The sequence below is a fragment of the Lontra canadensis genome, unplaced genomic scaffold, assembly GCF_010015895.1.
Source record: "Lontra canadensis isolate GAN:19392208 unplaced genomic scaffold, GSC_riverotter_1.0 scaffold13, whole genome shotgun sequence".
NCBI classification, from domain to species: Eukaryota; Metazoa; Chordata; class Mammalia; order Carnivora; family Mustelidae; genus Lontra; species Lontra canadensis.
In genome coordinates, this window is record NW_022631007.1 from 5,738,363 (window position 1) to 5,764,610 (window position 26,248).

At 37.1% G+C, this 26,248-nt stretch overlaps 1 protein-coding gene across 12 annotated transcripts in view; it reads right to left on the minus strand.

Annotated features, from left to right (window-relative positions):
- DOCK10 (dedicator of cytokinesis 10) overlaps positions 1 to 26,248 on the minus strand; it is a 263,090-nt gene that overhangs the window by 118,103 nt on the left and 118,739 nt on the right. For all 12 annotated transcript variants that reach the window (XM_032857354.1, XM_032857356.1, XM_032857353.1 and 9 more), the window contains exon 3: positions 16,048 to 16,137. In XM_032857354.1, coding sequence (XP_032713245.1) covers positions 16,048 to 16,137 — 90 coding nt within the window. The remainder of the gene's footprint in view (positions 1 to 16,047; positions 16,138 to 26,248) is intronic.

Genomic DNA, 26,248 nt, shown 5'->3' on the forward strand with positions numbered 1-26,248 from the left:
AATAAACACAAAATAAGTAAATTGTGTATATGTTGGAAAATGGTAACTGTCATGTGAAAAACAGCAGAAGAGGTGTATAGATAGAGTTGGGGAAGGGGGACAATTTAATAGAATGTTTAGGGTGGGTACTGTGGAGATGCTAACATTTGAGGAAAGACTTCTAAAACAGGACAGAGATGGTTATTATAGCTCTACAAATTTTGTGCCATTGTAGAAAATATGAGTTTTTTTTAATAAAAATGAGTCTTTTATAAAAAATGAAAATTAAAAAAAAAAACACGAGTATTCCGAGTGTTTGTTCATGCCGTTGGTCTTCCCATCCTCCCCCAAGTCTGACCCATTTGTGGTTATTTTCTTAGGATAGAGTGCTCAAAGTATTTTAAGGATTCTTGGTAAAAACAAACAAACAAACAAACAAACAAACAAACCTGCCCAAACAAAGTGCATTTGTTATAAGAAAAAGGCAAATTGATGGTACAGCTCTGAACAGGGATTTACATAGCTTTCTTTTTGTACTGGAACTAACCTACTAATATTGACTTTCAACGTGACTTTTGGTCAAATCATTTCATTTATTAGGATCTCAGATTTAGCTAGTGAACAACCAGAATATTAGATTGGATTGAGAAATCTCTTTCCCATAATATCCGTCTCTACCCTCCCTAATCAGAAGGTTTTAATGGGACAAAGATGCACTGGTTTACTCCTTACCCTTTCTTGCTACTGAAAGTATCTATGTTTAGCTCCCATAAACATGTATATTTCATGCGTATTTCACCTGATAATGTGTCACAATGATACACAATGTGTCACAGGCTTAACTGAATCTGAGATATGTACGTCCTGAATCCCACGGACCCAAAATGAATGTGGAGCTTTCTTATATTACTACAGTAGCAAAGAAGTACTTGTTTTCTGGTTTGGAGTGGCACCCAATTGTTAGATTCCACACTATTGGGTGCTTTACATAGGATTTTTTTTTTAAGACTTTATTTATTTATTTGACAGACAGAGATCACAAGTAGGCAGAGAGGCAGGCAGAGAGAGGGAGGAAGAAGTCTCCCGGCTGAGCAGGGAGCCCAATGTGGGGCTCGATCCCAGGACCTGGGATCATGATCTGAGCCAAAGGCAGAGGCTCTAACCCACAGAGACACCCAGGTGCCCCTTTACATAGGATTTTAGTGAGAACGCTATGAGATTTTATGTCTATTTTATAAATCACAGAGGCAAGGAGAGGCTCAGATCATTGCCAAAGGTCCTACCATGATAGAATTGTAGGCACATCTGGACCATCATTCCAGATGTTTGTGTGGCATTTTGGCTTCTGTCTTGGAGTCAGACAGACCTGGTTTTGCATTTTGGTGTTAGCTGTGGGATTTCATTAAGTAACTTAGTATCTCTAAATTTTTTTATCTGCCTAAATAATACCAACTTCATAAGGATCTAATAAGATACTTCCCATAAAACATCTAACATAGGGTAAGTACTTAATAAATACTTGCTTTGAAAATAACCAGTTTTCCCAGCATGTTTGACTCCGTGTATAATTCACATTCACAACAGTTGATAAAGCATCTAGTTTTTCTTGATTTATGATGTACAGTTTTGGAGAGATATATTAGCTCTGATTATCAAAGAAGTCTGCTTTAACCAAATTCCTTCTGAATTTATTTGCTATGTTTTACATATCTGGTGGTGGGCAGATGAAGATTGGAAGGGGGTGGAGTAGATGATCCTTAAAAATCCTTCTAATTCTGTGATTTCTTGGATTCTGAGACAGCTAGTGCATTTTACAAACACATAAATGTTTCTCCTGCATAGTAATGGCATTTTGGAAATGTTATGCATAGAAAATTATTCTCTATTCTTTGTTCCAGCCCAAACAGTCATTCTCATTAAGAACTATTTTAATCATGACTACAACTCCTCTTTGTCCAAAAACTAAGCTGAAAGGACCTGTTGCAAATTCAAAGTTCCAGGCTACCACTCTGCTTGTTACAGCAAGTGTTCCATTTCCCCTTTACTAACTCACTAGCCCACGACACGGGTTTCAAAATGCCAACTCCTTATCCTTGCAGGCTGCCACCACCTACTTCAAAGAGGAAGACTAAATATCCAGCAAAAGTGTAATGAGCTGGTAAATTTTTCTAAACAGCAATGCCCCAATTCACATTTTATTAATTTATTATGTTTGCCTGTTCAGCTTTTATGCTTGCTATCTCTGCTGTTATGTGTTCAGATACAAAAAAGCTGAGCAAGGTCAACATGCTCGAAGGCTGTTATACCATTAGGATAATGCTTCCTAAAGTGCATCGTGTTCATTAATTATTAGGGATTGTTAATTAAAATGCAGATTCCTGGGTCCCACATGAGATCCACTGAATCATACTCTTCATGACGCCCCCAAATCCATTGTTCCACTGGAGTGGCGATGGTCCTTGTGCTGGTTGTCTGTGAACTGAAAGCATCAGGGTCCTGACTTTATACCGTGAGCTCTAGTAATTGAGGTTACCCTCCAGCTGAAAGACCAGGGGACGTATCGTCTCTAGCATGGCATTTTTATTTATAGTGGACATTCAATATTTGTTTGAATGAATGTATTACCTATATCCTTTTTTCTTTTAGAAATAACTAAACATGACACTGTGAAAGTTCTAAAAATCTAAATACTTTAGAAAAGATTGGGCAATTGTAAAAGACACCCTAAAATACTAGAAAGAAAATATTTCAATTTTTCCTTTCTTCTTCTCTTTAGAGAATCGTCAGAATCAATTCAAATCATGTTACTTACCTCAAATAGCAATTTGGGTTTGGCAACGTAATTTGTCCATCTCTTAAAAGGACTGATTATTAGATTCTGGCTACAGAGGAATAAGCAGGTAATAAATGGCTTTTCAGATGCAGAATTCTTTTTCTTTCTGGATATAGAGGTTTATTTAATTACATGGCCAGTTTCTTGCCAGAAAGATGTATGTAACCACAAAAAGTGTTAGTTTTGACCCTGAGTCACCACTGGGATTAATTCTGTATTTGTAAAATGATGGTGGTAATTTCGCATTCATGCCAGTCTTTATTAAATTTAGAAGTAATTATGCCTATTGTATAAATGTTGAAAATGTAACATCATGAAATTATGTGAATTTAGGTAAATTATGTACTGAGAGAGTGGCTGGATTATTTATTGTCCACACTGAGACACTACAAAATGAGAGAAGGGGCTATATTAGTCAGGCTCACAGGTAGAACATGAGACTATTCCTGCAACCAGGACATGGGGTCATTCAATATGTTGATATTTTAGAGAAAAAGAGAAAAGGCACTGAAAGTTTTTTTTTCTTCTTTAATTGGATCACATCTATGTATTCCTTTAAGAGGAAATAATTAATTTTTGCCATACAAAAGTAAGTGGAACACAATGATATTTTTTAACACTTATACTACAGTCTTGGGAAAGAAGGAAAAATGTCTGGACAAAAATAAGCGATGTAAATATAGATATGACTCAGTTTCAGAAATCATGGTACAATCCAAACAATAATGGGTTTTGGGTCTGGATTTTAAAAATATTGCTTGATACTAGACAGTGTTACTATGGATATAAATATACATGTACAATGTAAAACAGAATGTCCTATCAAATGCCAACCATATATGAGAGTCATTTCTCAGCTATTTTGTTACTTTGAATTATAGAGCAGCCTAAATTGTTATCTAAATTGGGAACGAATCAAAATACTTGGTTTGTTTTTTTAAACTGTGCTGTATTAAGGCAGTTGAGCAAACTGTAAAACTGGACTTTCATAAATCATACCTATGCCTGAACTGGGAACATACATTCTAATTTCCCAGCTAGATCTCACAAGAAATTTGTCAAGACATGAATAATGGATAGTACTAAAAACCTTTGTAATATTATGATCAGAATCATTCTTTTCATGTAAGGCATAAAATCTGGGTTGTAATTCAATGTGATTGAAATTTTTAGGTTCAAACTTAAAATGGGTTCATTTTAAACATTTTTATATGCCAGGGTTCCAGACTTGTACTTCGGTGTTTCCATCCACTTGTCACTAAACGTTACAGGATGATTTTTATTTTAGAAGAGGAAGCCAATTTAGAAACAAGAGAGTTTTGCATATTTGGAAGCTAGACTATTATTCTAGGGATTTTGGTGATGAGACAATAAGACAATAAATTTCTTCAAGGTCTTTAATGTGAAACTCAAAACTTATTTTGTTTTCGTCAGGGTTTTCTATACATTTTATCCCAATGCTACTAAAAAATAAATGCATTTGAATTTACCTTTATCAAATTTTGCATGTTTATTATCTTTAGTTTTATCCATGTAGTGTAAAAAAGAAAATGGGTGATCCATTTTGTCCTGGCCATGACAGAAACAAAAGTATTATACATAAATAAGATTAGGTCCAATATAGGACAGTAATAGATTTTGATCTCATTTTCCCATTACTTGAAGTTGCAAAATAAATATAGCTTAACTTGTAAATTCACTTTTAAAAGGCACACACAAAATGAAAAGTCCCGTAACCTCCAACAAAGACTTACAGTGAACTAAGGACCTCATTCTTCAATACAGAAACAAAATTTTTTCTATTCATACTAATTTTATTAAAAAAGGATTATGGGGTGCCTGGGTTGCTCAGTCGTTAGGCATCTTCCTTCAGCTCAGGTCATGATCCCAGGGTCCTGGGATCGAGCCCCACATCGGGCTCCCTGCTTGGCGGGGAGCCTGCTTCTCCCTCTCCCACTCCCTCTGCTTGTATTCCCTCTCTTGCTGTCTCTCTCTTTATCAAATAAATAAATAAAATCTTTAAAGAAAAAAAAGGATTATGGCTTTTTTCTAATCTGGAGATTTTTTTTTTAAAGTTACATTTTCCCCGATAGTTTTCAGTAATTAAAACTGTGCAGGTAGTTCTGATGCTTAATCAAAGGAGTTGGTTCAACAGTGAGGAAATCATGCTTACTGTGCTCTGGTGGAAAGTGAATGAACGCATTAGAATAGTTCCCTTTGCTGCCTAATGATTCAGAATCAGAAAATGGCATTCATTTTTACTTAATTTGTACATGTAAAAAAAAAAGCCCAAATCATTATTAAAACACTTATTCTTATTTCGGGGTAAGTTTGAGTGCATCTTATCCTACATAGGAGATTCAAACAGTTTGCGTAAAGTACAAAGGCACTTTGACTAAGAGAATGGTTTCTTTATCAATGCCCATAACATGCAGTTAAAATTAAACATGAAGCACATAAAATTATTTTGATTATAAAAGTGAGAAATGGAATTCCTCATTTTCTTGAAACAGGATACATTTCATTCTAGTTAGATATGTTTCTTTTAGTTAACAAAAAATGGGCAGCATAAATTACATTTTAAATCATAGCCAATCCAACTCTCCCCATAATTTTCTTTCCCATGTCTGGGATCCAAATTCTTTAATATCTCCTTTACTTCTCAATAGGATGCAGCTTCTACCTTGAATATTTATAATTTTATCTTGAATTAGTTGAATGCTATCTATCTGGGTCCCAATGGTGGAAATGGAAGAGAGGGGCCTCAGAGGAAGAAATTTCTTTTTTGATATTATATTCATTTGATCGTATTATTTTTTAATTATAAAATTATAATTTATAATATAAATTTATTTTTAATTTTAATTTATAAATTAATTCATAAAATTAAATCTTTAAATAGATAAATTAATTTATATTTTAATATTTATATTTTATATTTATATAAATTATATTTATAATTCTTAAATAAATTTATATTTAATTTATGATTTATTATTAAATAAATAAATTAACTTATATAAATTTAATTTTAACAGATATATTAAATATAATTTATAATATAAATTATAAATTATAATTATAAATTTACAATTTAATTATAAAATTATAAAATTTAAAAATATATAATTTTTAATTATAAAATTTAATTATAAAATTTCCCTTAACAAATCAAGCACTATTTTATTATATAATGGAACAGCCTACTGAACTATCTTTAACTTTAGTATGCATAGAGTATTTTGACTGAAGAGTTCAAGTACTTTTATTGGGTTTACTCTCAAGGTGCTTTGTAGATAAAGAGATAACAATGTCCTAACACCTTCTTTGATAAGATAACTCATCTTTTCAGAGTTTAACCCACTGTAATCAGGTTGATCTCACAGCCTCTGAAAATGTTCTGTTAAAGAACTGCCTTATGAGAGCTATCCTACAGCCCAGCAATTGCACTACTAGGTACTTACCACAAAAATACAAATGTAATGATCTGAAGGGGCATCTGCACCCCAATGTTTATAGCAGCAATGTCCACAATAGCCAAATCACGGAAAGAGCCCAGCTGCCCATCGACAGATGAATGAATAAAGAAGATGTGCTATCTATCTATCTATCTATCTATCAATCAATCTATCTACCTATGTATCTAGCTACATACACACACACAATGGAATATTACTCAGCCATCAGAAAAAGAAATCTTGCCATTGGCAATGGCATGGATGGAACTAGAAGATATTATGCTAAGTGAAATAAGTCAGACAAAGAATTATCATATGATTCTACTCATATGTGGAATTTAAGAAACAAAACAGAGGATCATAGGGGAAAGGAGGGGATAATAAAATAAGATGAAATTAGAGAGGGAGACAAACCATGGGAGACTCTTGACTATAGGAAACAGGCTGAGGGGACATGGTGGGGGATAGGGTAACTGGGTGACAGGCATTAGGGAGGGCATGTGATGTGGTGAGCACTGGGTGTGGAACACAACTGATGAATCATTGAACTCGAACTCTAAAACTAATAATATACTATATGTTAATTAATTAAATTAAAATAACATAAAAAAAGAACTGCCAATCACTCTGATTACCAAATCCAGTGAGTCCTCTCTTATATGATACTTTCTGGCATTTTATATCATTGACTCATGCTTGCTATGGACTTCTTTTTAATTCTGAGAAATCAATTTCCTCTTGCTTTCTTTATCTCCCTGTCCACTCCATCTCCACCTCCTAAGCAGGGGCCTCGTTACCAGTGCCCTGCGTGGGAGTGTAGCCCAAGGACCTTCCCCTCAGCTCCAGACAAGTCCCCATGGTATTCCTGGTAAACCCTTGCAAGCTCAAAGCTTCTACTTTTCAAGTGCAGAGCAACTGCCCTCCCCCCCCCTTTCCTTCCCCCTACATTGAGACCTACCTATTTATCTTCCTCCGGGGCATCTCTGTCTCTACATGCATGTTTGCCAGTGACATTATCTCATTTGCTTTATCCTTTCCTGCTTGAGCCATCTCTACTTTCTTCCGAGCGTCTTATTTAAATCACCACAGAGCTATCCAACTAATAGCCCCACGCTGACATGTGGGAGTAGTCACTGCCATATTCCTCTCCCTTGCCTTCTTTCCATTCCCTAACTTCTCTCAATTCTGTGTCTTTACTATCACCACTATTGCACTGCCATATGTTAGTGTAGGTCTTTAGCCCAGCTGGACTATTAAAATAAGTAGTCTTCTATAAGTCCAGCTTCTCTTCTGTCTTATTCATCCCCCTGCACAAGCAAGCCAACCCGTTCTCTGGTGTGTTTTTGGCTAATTTTTTCTACCATGTGAACCTGACCTTGTTTCTCTATTTTACGGTACTACTCCAGGGATCCTTGTCAGATTGCATTGGAAAAATCCAATGGGGGGCGGTGTCTGTTATTTCTTGCCTGGTGGTGAGCTCCTTAAATTTGAGGACTGTGTTATGTCCATTTGGTATCAACAACTTAGTAAGTGCTATCTTGTTGAATAATAAGCCCAGTCCAGTCTTTCATGCAGTGGACAAGGCCTTTCACTGCAGACACTTTGTATGGGATCCATAGTAACAGCATAAATCAGTGGGAGAGGAATTTTCTATGTGAAGAATTTAACCCCTTGTAAAGACAGGGTAACCAGCTTCACCCAACTGAACTCTAAAGGAGTAGCTTGTTTAAGCCACTGAGTTCACATTTGCTTCTCAGACAAGAGAAAAAAAAAATTCAATAATTAGGTAAGGGATTGAGGGAGAAATTTTAAGGCTGGAAAAGGTGCTATTCTGAACCTTATGAGCATTATTATTTACTACAAACTTGGAAATTAACCTTGTATATACTTGTGATTTGCTGTATGAAGCCAAGTCCATAGAACAATGATATGTGGGGTATATTTGAGATTGTGTTCTAGTATTCCAAGTTTACCCTCTGGACAAATTTAGACACTTTTCATACAAATGGTAAGAATGTCCATGAAAAGAAAGAAATAACTTATTTGATCTTTTGGGAACTTTAATATTCCTGTTCTCTTCACCACCATCTGCCTTAATGAAATGCATGTCAAGTTTCACCTAATATTTTCTTTTTTTTTTTTTTTTAAGATTTTACTTATTTATTTGAGTGGGGGGGAGAGAGAGAAAGAGCATCAGTGCAGGGCGAGGCAGGGGGAGAGGGAGAGACAGACTCCTTGCTCAACAGGGACCCGGAGGTAGGACTCAATCCTAGGACCCTGACGTCAGGACCTGAGCAGAAGACAGACACTTAACCAACTGAGCCACTCAGGTACCCCTTCACCTAAAAGATTCTGTTTCAGTTGAGTTGTACTCTGTCCCTAGTTTCTGATAATCTCCTTCCCTCAGATTCCCATCAGCATTTCTCAAAGATGGTTTTTAAGAGCCTTTGGGAAAATGGACAGAATTTCTCCATGGTCAAATAAATATTGGAAATACTATAGGTTATATTCCCTTCTGAGATAATCTCTGTGGATATTAGCAAGCTAAAGACTGAGTGTGTGTGTGTGTCCTGTGGCCATCCCGCAGACCTGGATTTCTTTTCTTTTCTTTTTTAAGATTGATTTTATTTATTTGAGAGAGAGAGAGAGAGAGAGAGGACTAGAGGGAATAGGATCAGAAGAAGAAGTAGACTTCCCACTAAGCAGGGAGCCTGATACGAGACTTGATTGCGTGACTCCAGGATCATGACCTGAGCCAAAGGCAGACACTTAAACAACTGAGCCACCCAGGCGCCCCAGACCTGGCTTTCAGCAGAACATTCCGTGCGTCTGTGATACTGGTTTCTTCTCTGATCTCAACCATTTGTTCTGTTGGTTTTTAGTGTGGATTTTCTATCAAAGCTTAGAAATTTTTACATTTATTGTCTGCTTTGAATCTGATTTGTATTTCCTGTTCAGTCTTGGGTCTTATTTCATCATTTTTTTCTTCCTAGAGAAGCCAGTATTTCTGGTCTAGAAGCTGCTTAAAATCTGAACATTTCCTTGTCCCAACAACCTAATACTTTCTGGATGAGGATAGTACCTAATCTGTGTGTGTGTATGTGTGTGCATGTGTGTGCACACGCATGCGTGTGTTCATATATAAAAGTAAATATAGGGATGCCTGGGTGGCTCAGTCTATTAAGCACCCAACTCTTGATCTCAGCTCAGCTTCTGATCTCAGGGTTGCAAGTTCAAGCCCTGCACTGGGCTCCACACTTCAAAAACAAACAAACAAACAAACAAACAAATAAATGTAGACATAGATATTTGCTTCTATTCTTTTAATGTTTCCATGACTCTTAACATCCCCAAGTGTTATATGTCTTGACCAAAGTGGGGCTTGGATTCTTAAATTTGTGATTTACTTCTTACTTCATCATTATTCTACTCTTGCAGCAGATGGGTTTCCAGAGGTTGGAGAAGGCCTTGTTGGCAGAGTAACTTGCTACAGCTAAGTATTTGTCAGTATTTCTCTCAGCCATTCAGCTGAAGTGGTCCCTAGACCATTGCTCCCTATTGGGCCACAGGATCTCAATTCTCAATTCTCAGCTTTCATTCTCTTTGTTAAGAGAGACCCAACTGAGAGCTTAGTTTTAATTAGTCTTCTAAGCTACTGGCTTTATATTATTCTTATGTGTATATTAAAATGAAAACTTTGTTATAAAGTTTTGCTTAAGAAGTCTGCATCCTGTTTATAGAGCCCTTTAATTGCTCTCCCAATCCCCAGTGGGAGGGGTGGTGCTTGCTTTAAGACGGAAATGTCTTTTTTTTTTTTTCATTATGGTTATAGTTGTTGATTTTAAACCACTTATGAGAATCTGATAAAGATGCTGCTCCCCGGTTGTTATTCTCCAAGTGTTTTCACATCATTGCTATATTTATTTTTAGAAACACATTGGAATTATTAATGTGGAATATTAATATTGGAATTATTGGAATATTGGAATTATTAATATGCTTATTTAAAGATAAAGAAACTGAGGCAAGGAAGTTAAATGTTTATCAAAACGAAGGACATTTGTGAACAGTGAAAATATCGTCATCAGGTCAGGCTGTTAAATGAGTGGTTTAAAGGAATTTCTCAAAGGGGTCAGAGGTAACCAAATTGGTAAGGACATGGAGCCTGGGGGTCAGAGAGACCAGGGCCTTAATCATGGCTCTGTGTGAAGTGGGACAAGTTAATCAATCAACCTAGAACCTGTCTTCTAGGTTGTAAAGTGAGGTAGTGAGACCTATCACACAGAATGTGATATCAAAAGTATACATATATGTACCATGTTCACCGATGGCTTGATGATAATTTATCATAACTTTGTGAAGTGCTTTAGTGAAATAAACCTATACTCTTGTTGGGGAATATTTAGACTTCTATTGAATTGACAAGGAAGAGAATTAATAACAGAAAAAACAGAAAAGGGACAGACTGTTCATTTTATTTAAACTCCTATTAAAAATATGAAGTCATTCCAGATTAAAATAAAAGAAAAGAATGCTCGCTGCCTTTCAAAAGACGCTGAGAATTGTCAAGGTAGAGCGAAGTGAGAGATAATTCAAAATCAGTATTGAACTGGATGTGTTTAAATTAGATTCATGCCCGTTTGCTGCCTAGCAACCACAGTATTTGTCCTCGCCACCCCGTGGGGAGCCACAGGGCACTTAGTGCAGAGAGGACCACAAAGGTTGTTTAGCGCAATGAAGCAGGGGCTGTAAGGGAAACGTGTTTCTACAAAACATCAATGAATTCATTTCAGTGCTGGCTTAATCCAGTTTCAAAAATCCAACCAGTGTTTCTCGAAGTGTGAGCCATTAACTATAGGCAGCAGAGTTACCTGGCCAAAATGAGTGGGCCTGTCAAGGAGGGGACTGACGGGTGTAGTCCTTCCAGAGGGTAGCGGTAGTAAAGCATCTTCTGGGCACTTAGCATCCTGGTTAAGAGGCCAGAGGCCACTGTGGCTGCATGGCAAGGGTAGGGATGCTGGATCTGTCCCAGCTCTGTGATGCTGAATACTTGCTTAATCTTTCTATAAAAATTTCGTTGTCGTTACAAATTGCTGCTGCTACAGTAACATATGTTTATAATCACTGCAAGTACAGAGCTTAGAAGTGTATCTGGCACAAAGGAAGTCGTCGATAAAGGTTAGCTGCTATTATCTACGGGGGTCAAGACTTCTTGCCAGCATAATTCCTCAGTCTTAACCCAGCTCTCTGGTGGCTGTTTCTTTTTATTTGCTGTCTCCAGGCTTGAGTATTCATGGTCTATTATAATCACATGATATTTGTAACTGGAGTTTGTCTTCTTCCTATCCGGTAAGTACAGGCTTTCCTTTATTTCCATCCTTAAAACCAAGCAAACTGTGGCAGTTTTCACAGGTAGTGATGGAGAAAAATTAGCAGGGAAGAGAATAATTTTTTCCCAGGCTTCCTCTTCTTTCTTTTCTTTTCCTCTTTCTACTTTAGATCCATGCAGTTGAGAAAAGCTTAAGGTTCATTCATGTTGCCCAGACACATGCTCTGTCCTGAAACTTGCAACATAAAAGTTGGGCAGATATCTGGGAACGCAGGTAAAAGACATTGTACTTGACTTCTCCTTGGAGCAGTTCTTAGGAGAAAGGAGAAGCCGAGGGTAGAAGTGAGAAAAGCAGAAATAACCCCAGGCTGCAAGCAACTGAAAGGTAGGAACAAAGGTAAAGGGCAGAAATTTTGCCCCAGGAGAAATAGCAAAACAAAGGCAAATTTTATGGCCAATCTCTTCTCCCCCAAAGTTGACATTCTCAGAAAACTACAGAAAGACAGGGGTCATGCCGGCCATTGGAAGTTGTGGTACAGAAGTTCATGAAAGCAACAACAGAACTAAAGACCTCTAAGAACGCCTAGAATATCTTCAGAGGTCTCCAGTGTTGTACTGGTCTTCTTTTCAGGTTGGTTGTCCTTTCCTTGGGAAAGTAGCTAAACTTGACACCTTGATTAGATGCAGAGATTGGGGATAGGCTTTCTGAATCCATCTTGAGATTTAGGATTGGCCCCACCTTGAAGGAATGTCAGATAATAAAACAAGCAAGTGTGAAGAGCCAAGGGCTGCAGCAGGTTGGCCATGAAATCCAAGGTCTCAGAGCCTCAGGTACCAGAGACCCACAGCAGACCACTAAGAACCCCTGGTTCATGTGAGAGTGATTTTTCACAGCCTAAAGCAGACTGCTGAAAACCTAGAAATAGACAAATACCCAGTGTACACAGAAAGAGGTAAAAAGACCATGAAATGAAAAGTTGCTAAAATTGTGGAAATGTTTATAAATCCACAGTAGTTCTATTGCAAGTGGTTATGAGTGGACTATATCAGATGAACTTAATTGGCTTCTATGATGAACAGACAAGGCCAGCAAGTAGAATCGCAAAACAAAGTAATAGGGGATTTTGATCATTCTGCATACTTTCACTGTCAAAGTAAAATAGTAATAATAATAAAAAAAATTTGATGTAATCTTTAAGGCAACTAATGAGTGATTTAAAGAATAAAATTGGATCTTAAAAAAACCATGTTTTGAATATCAATGTTTTTCAACAAATTTATAATGAAAAATGATTTTTGAAGACTTTTGTTCCACGAAATTAATCTGTGCTTTAGCAAGGAAAGAGCAGAATAGTGTTTCTAGTTGGTGTAATTTTCGTTTCTGCGTGTAGAAAAAAGAACACAATAAAAGATAAAACGTGTCTAAAAAAAAAAAAAAAAAAAAAAAATTGGATCTTAACTTTCAGAGACGATTTTAAGAGAGACACTTGGGTTGCCTCCAATTCTAGCAGCATTTTAAGATGTACTCTATTTTTTTCTGCCTGCCTCTCTGCCTACTTGTGATCTCTGTCTGTCAAATAGAGAAATAAAATCTTTAAAGAAATAAATATTTTCTTTTGGCTTTATTTATGGCACCTTTAATCATGTAAAAATTAAAATTAAAGAATTTTATTTGCTTAAATCCGTACATTTCCCCTAAATTTCTGACTAAAAATGTTCTCCTATAGTCTTAATATTTTTGTTTTTAAAATTTAAACTGTTTTTATTGACCTGATGTTAATTTTTGTATTAGTGTGAGATGGAACCTTAACTTTATTTTCATCCAGAATGAATAACCAAGTGGTATTCATGAAATTATCTATCCCTGAGAGATACATGAGAATTTGAAATGCCATGTTTGTCATTTATTATGTAACCATATTCATTTGGATATGTTTCTAGATACTCTCTTTCATTTCACTGATTTATTTGTTTATTCCAGAAGAGAGAAAAATTTGGAGAGTGTCGCAGATTTTTAAAGCTAGCATTGGTTTAATACCAAGGTGAGGAAAGAAAATTAGAGCTAATTTCACTCATGAATATAAATGCAGAATTATGAAATAAAATATTAGCAATTTGAATTCAGTAAAGTATTAAGGTAAAAATACAATTTGAACAAGGAAGTTTATACCAGAAATACAAATATAGATCCACAGGACAGAAACCTATTAATTTTATTACAGAGCTAAATTCAAGTGATAAAGCTATTATATCAGAAGACTGCATATGAATTTCACACTATAGGGTAGACAATCTTTAGAAGCACTTAAAGAGACCAGGAAAGATCCTTCTTACACATTTTTTTTTATGCCAGGAACTGTCATAACACCAAGTTTCTTAAAACATCAAAGATGCTAAAGGCCTCCCTCTAAAATCAAAATTAAGACAGGATGTCCAATATGAGCATTATTATTCAACATTGTTTCAGAGATATCAGATAATAAAGGCAAGAACAAAGAAAATTTTAATTGTTTGCAGATAATACCATACACACTTAAAAATCAAATAAGAACCATAAGTGGTGTCTTTCTATCTGCAAAAAAATAAAGTAAAAATGAAAAAAAAACCACTAACATTACAAAAGAACTATTAGGATAAGGACATTTAGTGAGCTGGTTATACATATTCAAAGGTCAATATATTTTCAAAAATATCAGCAATGAACAGTAAGAAAAGGAATTTGTTTTAAAGAAATTTTCTCATTTGTGGGTTCCTTGGTGGCTCAGTCAGTTAAATATCTGTCTTTGGTTCAGGTCATGATCCGAGGATCCTGGGATCCAGTCCTGCATCGGGCTTCCTGCTCATAGGGGAGTCTACTTCTCCCTTTACCCTTTCTCCCTGCTTGGGATCTCTTTCTCTCTCTCTTGCTCTATAAAATAAAATCTTTAAAAAAATCCACATTTGCAATAAAACTATAAAGTACCTGGAAATATATTTAACAGCAAGTTAAAGATCTTTACATAAAAGTGCAATGTTTTAGGGAAGAACATTCAGGAAGAACTGATTAAATATTCCCAGTTAGGAATTCAATATCATAAATGTTTCATATCCCAAGTTAACACCTATTTACATATTTGCTGAAGAACTTCTGTAGACCTTGTCTTAGCGATTCTGATTTTTTTGTGTAAAAAATGATTTGTCAACCCTTTTTTAAACTGTGATGCCCTACCAGATATTAAAACTTCCTCTAAGATGAATGTAAACAAAGTATTTTGGTACTGATGTCACATTTATTATTTTTATCAGTAAATACGAAAATAGTATACCCAGATAGCCTGATGTTATCTGATCCTGTTCTTTTTCCTTTTTTTTTAACTCCTTACAAGGAAGTATAATTTAGTGTGAACTCTGGGAAATAAATATGGAACTGGAAAAAAAGACCCATAAATTTATGGCAGAAGATCTGGACTGAAGTGTATAACATAAAGTATGTATGATTAATACAGATTGATATTAATATGTATGTTAATAGAGCTAGCTTATATTCATGCACATATGTTTAAGAGCTGAGGAAGGGTTTTGCTATGGGATATAGCTTTAATTAAATACTAACTGGGATACACCATTTTCTGTCAGAATTCAGTTTGACCTATGCTAAATTTTCCCATTGCATTTTCTCTAAAGGAAGGATTAGCATCATTTATTTACTCCGGGAACATCTTCTAAGCAGCTGCCCTAAAGCATTCTAGGTCTGGTTAGAAGAAGAAGCAGTTTTGTAGGTCTCTCTTTTACCATCTGAATGCAAGCAAATGCTATACCAACAGGTTTTTATCATAACCACAGGGCTTCACCATTAACTATTTCCATAATTAGTACTGAAAAAAGATGTATCTCTCTTTCTCTCTTTTTAAAAATATTTTATTTATTTATTTGAAAGACAGGTAGTGAGAGCATAAGCAGGGCAAAGAGAGAGGGAGAAAGGTTCCCCACTGAGCAGGGAGCCCAAAGTGGGGCTCGATCCCAGGACCCTGATATCATGACTTATGCTGAAGTCAGATGCTTAACAGATTGAGCCAATATTTCTCTCTCAAAATAGAAACTCTGTTATCCAAAATTCTCACATCCTATGGCCTTGCCAACAACTCAGTCTAGGTAAGCAAAATAAAATTAAATTTTTCCATTAAGAATACAGAACTATTCCTCAATGTGAGGATTTTAAGCAATATAAAAACAAAAGTAAAAAAAAAAAACCAGTCCAAAGATTGAAGAGTCACCAGATATTGAAAAATGATTAACAGGAAAATGCAAAGAATCTACAGGTGACACCAGCTGAAAGACATCAATTAATCATAGCATCTGGAATTCTCTGTTGAAAAGTAAGGGAAGGCAATGATGATAGGAAGTTGTACTGAGCACTACCACGGTTGAAACAGAGCTTTATAAAGAAATGATTGGAAGCTCACATTTACCTCTTTCACCAGTAAATTTTCTGCTTTGTGCTCTGCGTCTTCAGGTACTGTGGAGTACAATGTCCGGATATCCCAAGACACCGTTGCCGTCTGGGAAGAACGATAAAGAGAAATTAAGTTTCTCCAACTTAGAAGCACTGAGCAGACCATCATACCAAAAATACAATAGAAAAGTGTCTTCAATTTTATTACCTAACAGTAAAAGAAGACAGAGAAACTTTCAATCTCTAGGAGAGAGGAGCCAACCCTCCGATAGCTCGCCAATGCCAGCACTATTAAATTACTCTCTATCAGTGGAGCTCATAGTTTGAGGCTATTTCATTTCACTGCAGGAAACAATAGTTGGGGCATCTGTGTATTCTGACCAGCTTATTTCTGTTATATCTTTTGTTGTTGTTATACTCCTAAAATAAATTTGAAGTGGAAGAGAAAACTTATAAAAGCATCATGATTTTAATCATAGTGTAAATAATTTCTTGAAGGTAAAGTTAATCCATTTTTAGAAGCTGTGAGTGTGTGTGTGTGTGTGGTCACAATTTTAGGGGTGGGAGGAAAGCAAGGGCATTCAGTAAACCTGGATCTTTTTTTTTTTTTTTTATTTTATTTATTTGTCAGAGAGAGAGAGAGAGATCACAAGTAGGCCAAGAGGAGGGCAGAAGCAGAGGGAGAAGCAGGCTCCCTGCCGAGCAAGGAGCCCGATGTGGGACTCGATCCCAGGACGCTGGGATCATGACCTGAGCCGAAGGCAGCCGCTTAACCAACTGAGCCACCCAGGCGTCCCAGTAAACCTGGATCTTGAAGAAAAAAAATAACTCATGCTTTTGGCCTCATTATTTTCATTAAAAGTATGAAAGATCTCTTAAAATAAAACATCCAAAACAGAATTTCATGGGTTGTTTCTTCTTTATATCATATAGAGTGTTCAGCTCCATCAAGTTGGGGGGAGTGTGGGAGACCCTAAAAATGGTAGTTTTCCCTCACCCACTGCAGCTTTCTTTAATCTGTACTCCTTGGTGGTTCCAGAGGCCCTGGGGTGGTGAGTCTGTTACCATACATGGCACCAACCTTTGGGGTTTTTTCGTTTGCATATCCCCAAATCCTCAAATGATTCATCAGCATTTCTAAAGCTGGAACTAAAGTTCATTTGAATTGTTCTAGATGAAGTGTGTTTTTTTTCTAGACCAATTAATGAAACAGATGAGAATCTCAAAACCCCTCTTGAGTTTTGGAGAAGTTGGATAGGGAAGGGGCTTAGGGAATTTGGTCCCCAAGGGCATCATCAGACCTTTTCTTCCAGTCCAAGACTCATGTTTTCTTCAAATGACCCTTTTGCTTCACCCTTGATATAAGCTCCCTGAAGGCAAGAACTTTGGTTTCTTTTGTTTACTACTATAATCTCAGTGTCCAGTTGGGTATTTAAATATTTATTTGTTAAGTATGTTGAGTGTGTGAGTATGGATATGTGGGTTCTGTGCATGAGTGTGTGTGTGTGTGTGTGTCTCTGTCTGGTATATGTCTGCATGAGCGTGCATGATTAGGCATAGTACAGGAGTATGTTTGTGAGTATGTGTGCATGGGTATTGATGATGCATGATGGTATGCTATATTTGAGTGTGTGTATAAGTATGTGTAGTGTGAGTGTGGGTATGGTGTGTGTGTGCTGTGTGAGCACGTGTGTGTCTGTGCATGTATGAATGGGTATGCTGAATGTGTGTGTGTGTGTGTGTGCATGTCTGCATGTGTATACTTTGGAGCACGGGGTTTAGACACTGTGAAAGAGGAAGAATGTCATGTGAATCTATCAAAATCAGAGGATAAAAAATAAGGAGAAAATGAAATTCTAGATACATCATATGATAATAATCAATGCCCATCCTAAAATGCAGTTGTAGACTGAGTTTCCTTGATCAGTGGATTTCACTGCAGTTGTGTGAACGGAGTCCAGAAGTGCTACAGGGCCATAGCTATCAATATAAGCCAAGTGTAGATACACCCATGTGAAATAAGATAGGGCCAATTTAGGACTTATTATTTAGATTTTACATTTTTGATTCCTTTTGAATTGCCTCTTTCAAGTTGCTTCTTTTATGTTGTATACTCCTTAGAAGATGAAGAGTACATAAACTATATTGAAAGTTTGAAGTAAAAGAGTAAAATCCATGCTAAAATTGAGTTTTGGAGATTCTTTCTAGATTTTCAATTATCTGGGGAGAACTCATTTCCTGTTTGGATAGATAATTCTCGGATACACAGTGTCACCAACTTGGTGTTTCTGGGGAACATTACATACTATAATCTACTGGCAAGATTAAGGATTTTTTTCTCTCTAGTTAAAACAATTTTATATATTTCAGTCATTACTTTACAATACATTTTTATACAAAAATACCATTCTTCTTTCTCATTATCCTGTGCAGTTTCCTTTTAGTTCCTTGCTTTTAAAAAACAGTAGTTGCTGGAGGTGAGGGGAGCAAGATGGTGGAGGAGTCTGAGACTGAGATATCATCAGGAGTTCAGCTAGACAGTTACCAAACCATTCTGAACACCTACAAACTCAACAGGAGATTGAAGAGAAGAAGAGCAGCAATTCTAGGAACAGAAAATCGACCACTTTTCGGAAGGTAGGACGTGTGGAGAAGTGAATCCAAAGCACCAGGAAGATAGACCGTGGTGGGGAGGGGCTGGCGCCTGACAAGTGAGAGAGCAGCTGAGTACAAAACCAGAACTTTTAGAAGTCTGCTCCACTGAGGGACGTCACTCCAGAGGCTAAGCAGGGGGTGGAGCCCTCTCGGGGACAGTGTGGTCTCAGGACACTCAGGCCACAGAAAGAACCAGGGGTGTCTGAGTGAGGCAGAGCTTCCATGTACCAGAGTGAGGAAGCTGGCTGCAGAAACTGAGCTGAGCAGTGGGTTCTCAGCTCGGGATTACCTTAAACCATGATCCAAGTCACAGTTAGAACACTGCTCTTTGAGCAGGGACCCTACAAGCAACAGATCCAGGAAGACCCCCTCCTTCCTCCTCCAGCAGGAGTGGTGTGGGAGCGTGTTGCAGGAATCTGCTGGGTTTGGAGACTCCAAACGGGGCTGTGTGCCAGAGATAGAAACACTTGATCACAGGCCAGGTGAGTACAGAGTGCTGAGGAGACCAAGGAGATGGGAGGGATTGACTGCTTTTCTCTGAGGGTGCACTGAGGAGAGGGGCCCCAAGCTCTTGGCTCCTATGGGACCAGAGATTGGAAGGCCACCATTTTCATTCCTGTCCTCCAAAGTTGTATGGAAAGCGTTCAGGAAACAAAAGCTACTGAGAGTGAACTTGAGCAGATTACTTAGCCTGAGCCCTGGCAAGCGTGGTGCAATTCTGCCTCAGGCAAAGACATTTGAGAATCACTGCAACAGGCCCCTCCCCCAGAAGATCAGCAAGAACATCCAGCCAAGACCAAGTTCATCAATCTATGAGAACTGCAGAACTCCAGAGCTAGGGGAAAGCAGCACATAGAATTCATGATTTTTTTCCCCATGACCCTTTAGTCTTTTAAAGTTAAATTTTTTAAATTCTATTTTTTTCTTATTCTATTTTAAAAAAATTTTTTCCTCTTTCCTATTTTAACGTTTTTAATTATTTTTATCTTATCAGTACCTTTTTAAAAATCTTTTTAAATTTTCACTGTTATAGTCATATTTTATCCCTTCATTGTATTTAAACTTATTTCTTATATACATATAATTTTTTTTCTTAAAATTTTGGGATACAATTTCTTCTACTAGATTAAAATACACCCTAAATTGAGTGCATAGCTTCCCTACATATATTCAGACCACAATTCTTTGAAACTGGAACTCAATCACAAGAGGAAAATTGGAAAGAACTCAAGTAAGTGGAGGCTAAAGAGTATCCTACTAAAGACTGAATGGGTCAACCAGGAAATTAAAGAAGAATTTAAAAAATTCATGGAAACAAATTAAAATGAAAACACAACTGTTCAAAATATTTGGGACACAGCAAAGTGGTCCTGAAAGGAAATTATATAGCAATACATGACTTTCTCAAGAAACAAGAAAGTACACAGCCTAACCCTACACTTAAAGGAGCTGGAGAAAGAACAGTGAAGAAAGCCTACACCCAGCAGGAGAAGAGAAATAATAAAGATCAGAGCAGAAATCAATGAACTAAAAACTAAAAGAGCAGTAAAACAAATCAACGAAACTAGGAGCTAGTTCTTTGAAAGAACTGATAAGGTTAATAAACCCCTGGCCAGACTTATCAAAAAGAAAGAGAAAGGACCCAAATTAATAAAATCATGAATGAAAGAGGAGAGAGCACAACCAACATCAAAGAAATACAAACAATTATAAGAACATATTATGAGCAACTATACACCAGCAAATTTGACAATCTGGAAGAAATGGATACATTCCTAGACACATATAAAGTACCAAAACTGAAGCAGGAAGAAAGAGAAAACCAGAGCAATGAATCTTAGAACACTGAAAAAATAAAATAAAATTTATAAAAAGAAGAAAAAGAAAAAGAAAACCTGAACAGACCCATAACCAGTAAGGAGATTGAAGCAGTCATCAAAAATCTCCCAACAAACAAGAGCTCAGGGCCAGACAGCTTCCCAGGGGAATTCTACCAAACATTTAAAGAAGAATTAATACCTAATCTCCTGAAACTGTTCCAAAAAAATAGAAATGGAAGGAAAACTTCCAAATTCATTTGATGAGGTCAGCATTACCTTGATTCCAAAACCAAAGTCCCCATCACAAAGGAAAATTACAGACCAATATCCTTGATGAACATGGATACAAAAATTCTCATCAAAATACTAGTTAATAGGCTCCAATGGTACATTAAAATGATTATTCACCACGACCAAGTGGGATTTATTCCTCGGCTGGAAGGCTGGTTCAATATCCACAAATCAATTAATGTGATAAAATATATTAATAAAAGAAAGAACAAGAACCATATGATACTCTCAACAGATGCTGAAAAAGCATTTGACAAAGTACAGCATCCTTTTTTTCATCAAAACTCTTCAGAGGTTATATACCTCAATATCACCAAAGTCATCTATGAAAAATCCACAGCAAATATCATTCTCAATGGGGAAAAGCTGAGCTTTTCCCCTAAGGTCAGGAACATGGCAGGGATGTCCACAGTCACCACTGAGATTCAACAGAGTACTAGAAGTCCTAGTCTCGGCAATCAAACAACAAAAAGAAATAAAGAGCATCTGAATTGGCAAAGAAGAAGCCAAACTCTCACTCTTTGTAGATGATATGATACTTTATGTGGAAAATCCAAAAGACTCCACTCCAAAACGGCTAGAACTCATACAGGAATTCGGTAAAGTGTCAGGATATAAAATCAATGTGCAGATATCAGTTGCATTCCCATACACCAAAAGCAAGACTGAAGAAAGAGAAATTAAGGAGTCAATCCCATTTACAATTGCACCCAAACCATAAGATACCTATGAATAAATCTAACCAAAGAGACAAAGAATCTGTACTCAGAAAGCTATAAAGTACTCATGAAAGAAATTGAGGAAGATGGAAAGAAATGGAAAAACTTTCTATGCTCATGGATTGGAAGAAGAAATACTGTGAAAATGTCTGTGCTACCTAAAGCAATCTATACATTTAACACAATCCCTATCAAAATACCATCCATTTTTTCCAAACAATGGAACAAATAATTCTAAAATTTATTTGGAACCAGAAAAGACCCTGAAGAGCCAGAGGAATGTTGAAAAAGAAAACTAAAGTTGGTGGCATCACAATTCCAGTCTTCAAGCTCTATTACAAAGCTAGAATCATCAAGAGAGTATGGTACTGGCACAAAAACAGACACATAGATCAATGGAACAGAATAGAGAGCCCAGAAATGGACCTTCAACTCTATGGTCTACTAATTTTTGACAAAGCAGTAAAGAATGTCTGACGGAAAAAGTTAATCTCTTCAACAAATGGTGTTGGGAAAATTGGACAGCCACATGCAGAAAAATGAAACTGGACCATTTCCTTACACCACACACAAAAATAGATGCAAAATGGATGAAAGACCTCAATGTGAGACAAGAATCCATCAAAATCCTTGAGGAGAACACAGGCAGCAACCTCTTTGACCTCAGCCACAGCAACTTCTTCCTAGAAACATCACCAAAGGCAAGTGAAGCAAGGGCAAAATGAAATATTGGGACCTCATCAAGATCAAAAGCTTTTGCACAGCACAGGAAACAGTCAACAAAACCAAAAGACAACTGACAGAATGGGAGAAGATATTTGCAAATGACATTATCAGATAAAGGGCTAGTATCCAAAATCTATAAAGAACTTTTCAACTCAACACCCAAAGAACAAATAATCCAATCAAGAAATGAGCAGAAGATATGAACAGACATTTCAGCAAAGAAGACATCCAAATGGCCAACAGACACATGAAAAAGTGCTCAACATGATCCGGCTTCAGGGGAATACAAATCAAAACCACAGTGAGATACCACCTCACACCAGTCAGAATGGCTAAAATTAACAAGTCAAGAAATGACAGATGTTGGTGAGAATGTGGAGAAAGGGGAATCCTCCTACACTGTTGGTGGGAATGTAAGCTGATGCAGCCACTTTGGAAAATAGTATGGAGGTTCCTCAAAAAGTTGAAAATAGAGCTACCCTCTGACCCAGCAATGAAACTACTGGGTATTTACCCAAAAGATACAAATGTAGTGATCCAAAGGAGCATGTGCACCTGAATGTTCATAGCAGTAATGTCCACAACAGCCAAACTATGGAAAGAACTAGATATCCATCAACAGATGAATGGATAAAGAAGATGTGTGTATACACACACACACACACACACACACACACACACACATATACATACCATGGAATACTATGCAGTCATCAAAAGAAATGAAATCTTGCCATTTGCAATGATGTGGATGGAACTAGAGGGTATCATGCTAAGCGAAATAAGTCAACCAGAGAAAGACAATTATCATATGATCTCTCTGATATGAGGAATTTGAGAGGGAAGGCCAGGGGTCATGGGGGCTCGGGAGGGAAAAAATGAAACAACATGGGATTGGCAGGGAGACAAACCATAAGAGACTCAATCTCAGGAAACAAACTGAGGGTTGCTTGGGGGCAGGCTTGTAGGGATGGGGTGGCTGGGTTTTGGACATTGGGGAGGGTATGTACTATGGTGAGTGCTGTGAAATGTGCAAGCCTGATGATTCAAAGACCTGTACCCCTGGGGCAAATAATACTTTATGTGTTAATTAAAAAATAAATAAAAAACAATAGTTGCTCTCAAATACTGTATGTCTGATTGAGAGTAGAGTAACACGACTCAAATGCAGACTTATTTTGTAGCTGTATCTGGTGCCCCACTAAGATCACTATGGTATGATACCACCAGGTGAAGACTGAGCTGGTTTAAGAAAATTTTTGTTTCCTTAGTGGTAAGTTTCTGATATCTGGATTCAGATTTTCAACAATAATGATCACATAGCTACTTGATTCATGAATGTCATACAGTAAAGATAGAGCTCCTTATGCAATGTATGAGATTGGAAATTCATTCAGGTTGGGGCTTTTAAAAAAGGAACCATAGGTATAATGGCTAGGAGTGATTCCTGATGACCTCTAGTTATGAAATGATGTTGGTTCTTAATAAGACAACTGAGTCTTAATCACCCTCATGTAATCGTGTGATAAATCTAAACCATTATTTTACAAGTTGCATTATTTCCCATTTGCACAGAATACACAGGTATAAGAAAAGGCATACATGTATAATGAATGCCTATGACATGCTAGTTATCTCAGTTATATTTTGCTGTGCTTCTGGAGAATTTGGCTGAAAAAGAAGGCCTGCATAAGGTTTCAGCTTTAAGAATGTGGCCTTTCCACTCACGATTCTTGAATGTGTCTCCACTGAAGCAAAGATAAATTGATCAAATAAGAAGAGAAGTATGCAGTCATATTTGTTGAGAGTATTAATATGGTTGCAAAGAACTTCTTTTCTGAGAATTAGATGCTTTCAGACCACTACAAATTGTCTTGGCCACAGAAGACTTCCTGTTCTTTTTTACAAACCTTCTGGTCGACAATTAGTGGAGCTCAATTGCATGAAACGGATCTGAAACAGCACTGGAACTCGGCCGAGCTCCTCTTGGTGGTAGAATTTTATAAGGGGCTTACTGTCCAGAGATTAGGCATTTGGAAATAAAAACTGTCATTTTATTTATGCAATGAGGCATGCAGTTCTAATGTTTGTAATTTCAGGTCCATGATACTCAGACATTTTTAACTACCACCATGACACTTTCTGATTCCTTCCACCCTTTAGTGGGTAGTCTCTGTGGCTTTGACACAGCCACCATTCTGCTGGCTGAAGAGACCACAGAAGACTTTGTTTGAAGCACATCACGGCCATTTCTCAATTGGCCAAAGGCCACTGGTCAAAGTCTTAAAAAAAAAAAAGCTGCTTTTCTTATCCTGGAGTAAAAGCCTCCTCTGACAGTACTGTAGATCCCAGCTGCTTAAAAAGAACAAAAATGATGGTGTTTATAGTAATCAGTCAGTCTGAAACTGGAGAATTCAACAAGCCTTATAGTTAAGACATTTCACAATCAATTCCACCTAAAAATGTGTGTAAAATTGATCTTCACCTAAATTTTTCAAGACACTGATATGGCCTTATACTCTGGTAGAGCAGACACTTGTCCTTGAACAGGAGCCTTTGCAAGTTACTTGAAAAACACCTTTTATTACATTCAGAAGAGTACTGTTGTGGTTTTTGTTTTATTTAAGTATGTGAGAATATCACTTTAATACTTTTGTTGTGCTCACCCTCTCGATAATTTCCTCTTTATTCATTCGTTTATTATTTTTTAAAAAATTGAATATAGTTGATGCACAATTTACATTAGTTTCAGGAGTACAACATAGTGACTTGACAACTCTATACATTATGCTATGCTCAGCGTAGCTACCATCTGTTACCACACCGCACTATTACAATACTGTCGATTATATTCCCTATGCTGAACCTTTTATCATTGTTGACTCATTCATTGTGCTTTAAGGGAAGGTCTTCCTTGTTTTGCTGAAGTTAAATTGTATGGGAAATGCACAAAAAGTGAGCAGTTGCCCATAACTGGAAAGTTGTCATCATCTAGCCAAGTCAAGCTAGAACTTATCTATCACAGTATTTAATAAGTTAAGTAGGGAGCACCTGGGTGGCACAGTTGGTTAATTGTCTGACTCTTGGTTGTGGCTCAGGTCGTGATCCCAGGGTCACAAGATCAACCCCGCAGGGAGACAACATGAGAATTCTATTAGTGCAAAGTCTGCTTAAGACTTTCTCTCCCTCTGCCCCTCCACTCTGCTCTCTTTCTTTATCTCTCAAGTAATAAGACTGTAAGTAGGGAAGTTTGGGGACCTGGTTCAAGTTTTTTACTCTTAGATTGGTAAACCACCGAGCAAGTCATTTCATTTCGTGTGTGTGTGTGTGTGTGTGCGAGAGAGAGAGAGAGAGAGACATTCATTTTCATTTTGCAGGCTCCAAAATGTGTCTTGTCTCCTCTGAAGAGGTCGGGATGATACATTTTACATATGGGAAAATGTGAACATTCATAGAGCACAGTGCTCCAACAATATACTTATTACACCTTCCCTTGGCAAGTACTCAGAGGTTGTGGTCTGAGCTCTCTTTCCAGGGAGGTACAGAGAATGAGCCTGCTTGGTGTGAGGCCTGTGGACATGGCCCCATGACGGGCAAGGCTTGCCACCAGCTAACCTGCTTACAGCCAACCCAACGTGCATCTTTGCATATGGCTGTTCACATTCCTTCTTCCGCACTGGACTCATTCTTGCACAAGCCCCGTCCATGCTCCTCTTCCTCTCAGAAAAGTCCTTGCTTTTTCTTGTTCTTTTCTAACCTGAGGCTAAGTATTAAGTGCCATCTCCTTCTGAAAATCTTCTCTAATTTATCCAACATACATTTTCTCTGCTCTGAACTCTAAAGTTTATTGAATGTATCATACATGAAGTCTGCAGCTCCATTCTGGAATATTTTAGATTCAAAATCTCTGCTAGTAATTAATTCAACATCTCTTTCTCTTTCTCTTTCTCTCTCTCCCCCCCTCTATATATACATATATTTCTGGTTATATATATATATAATATTA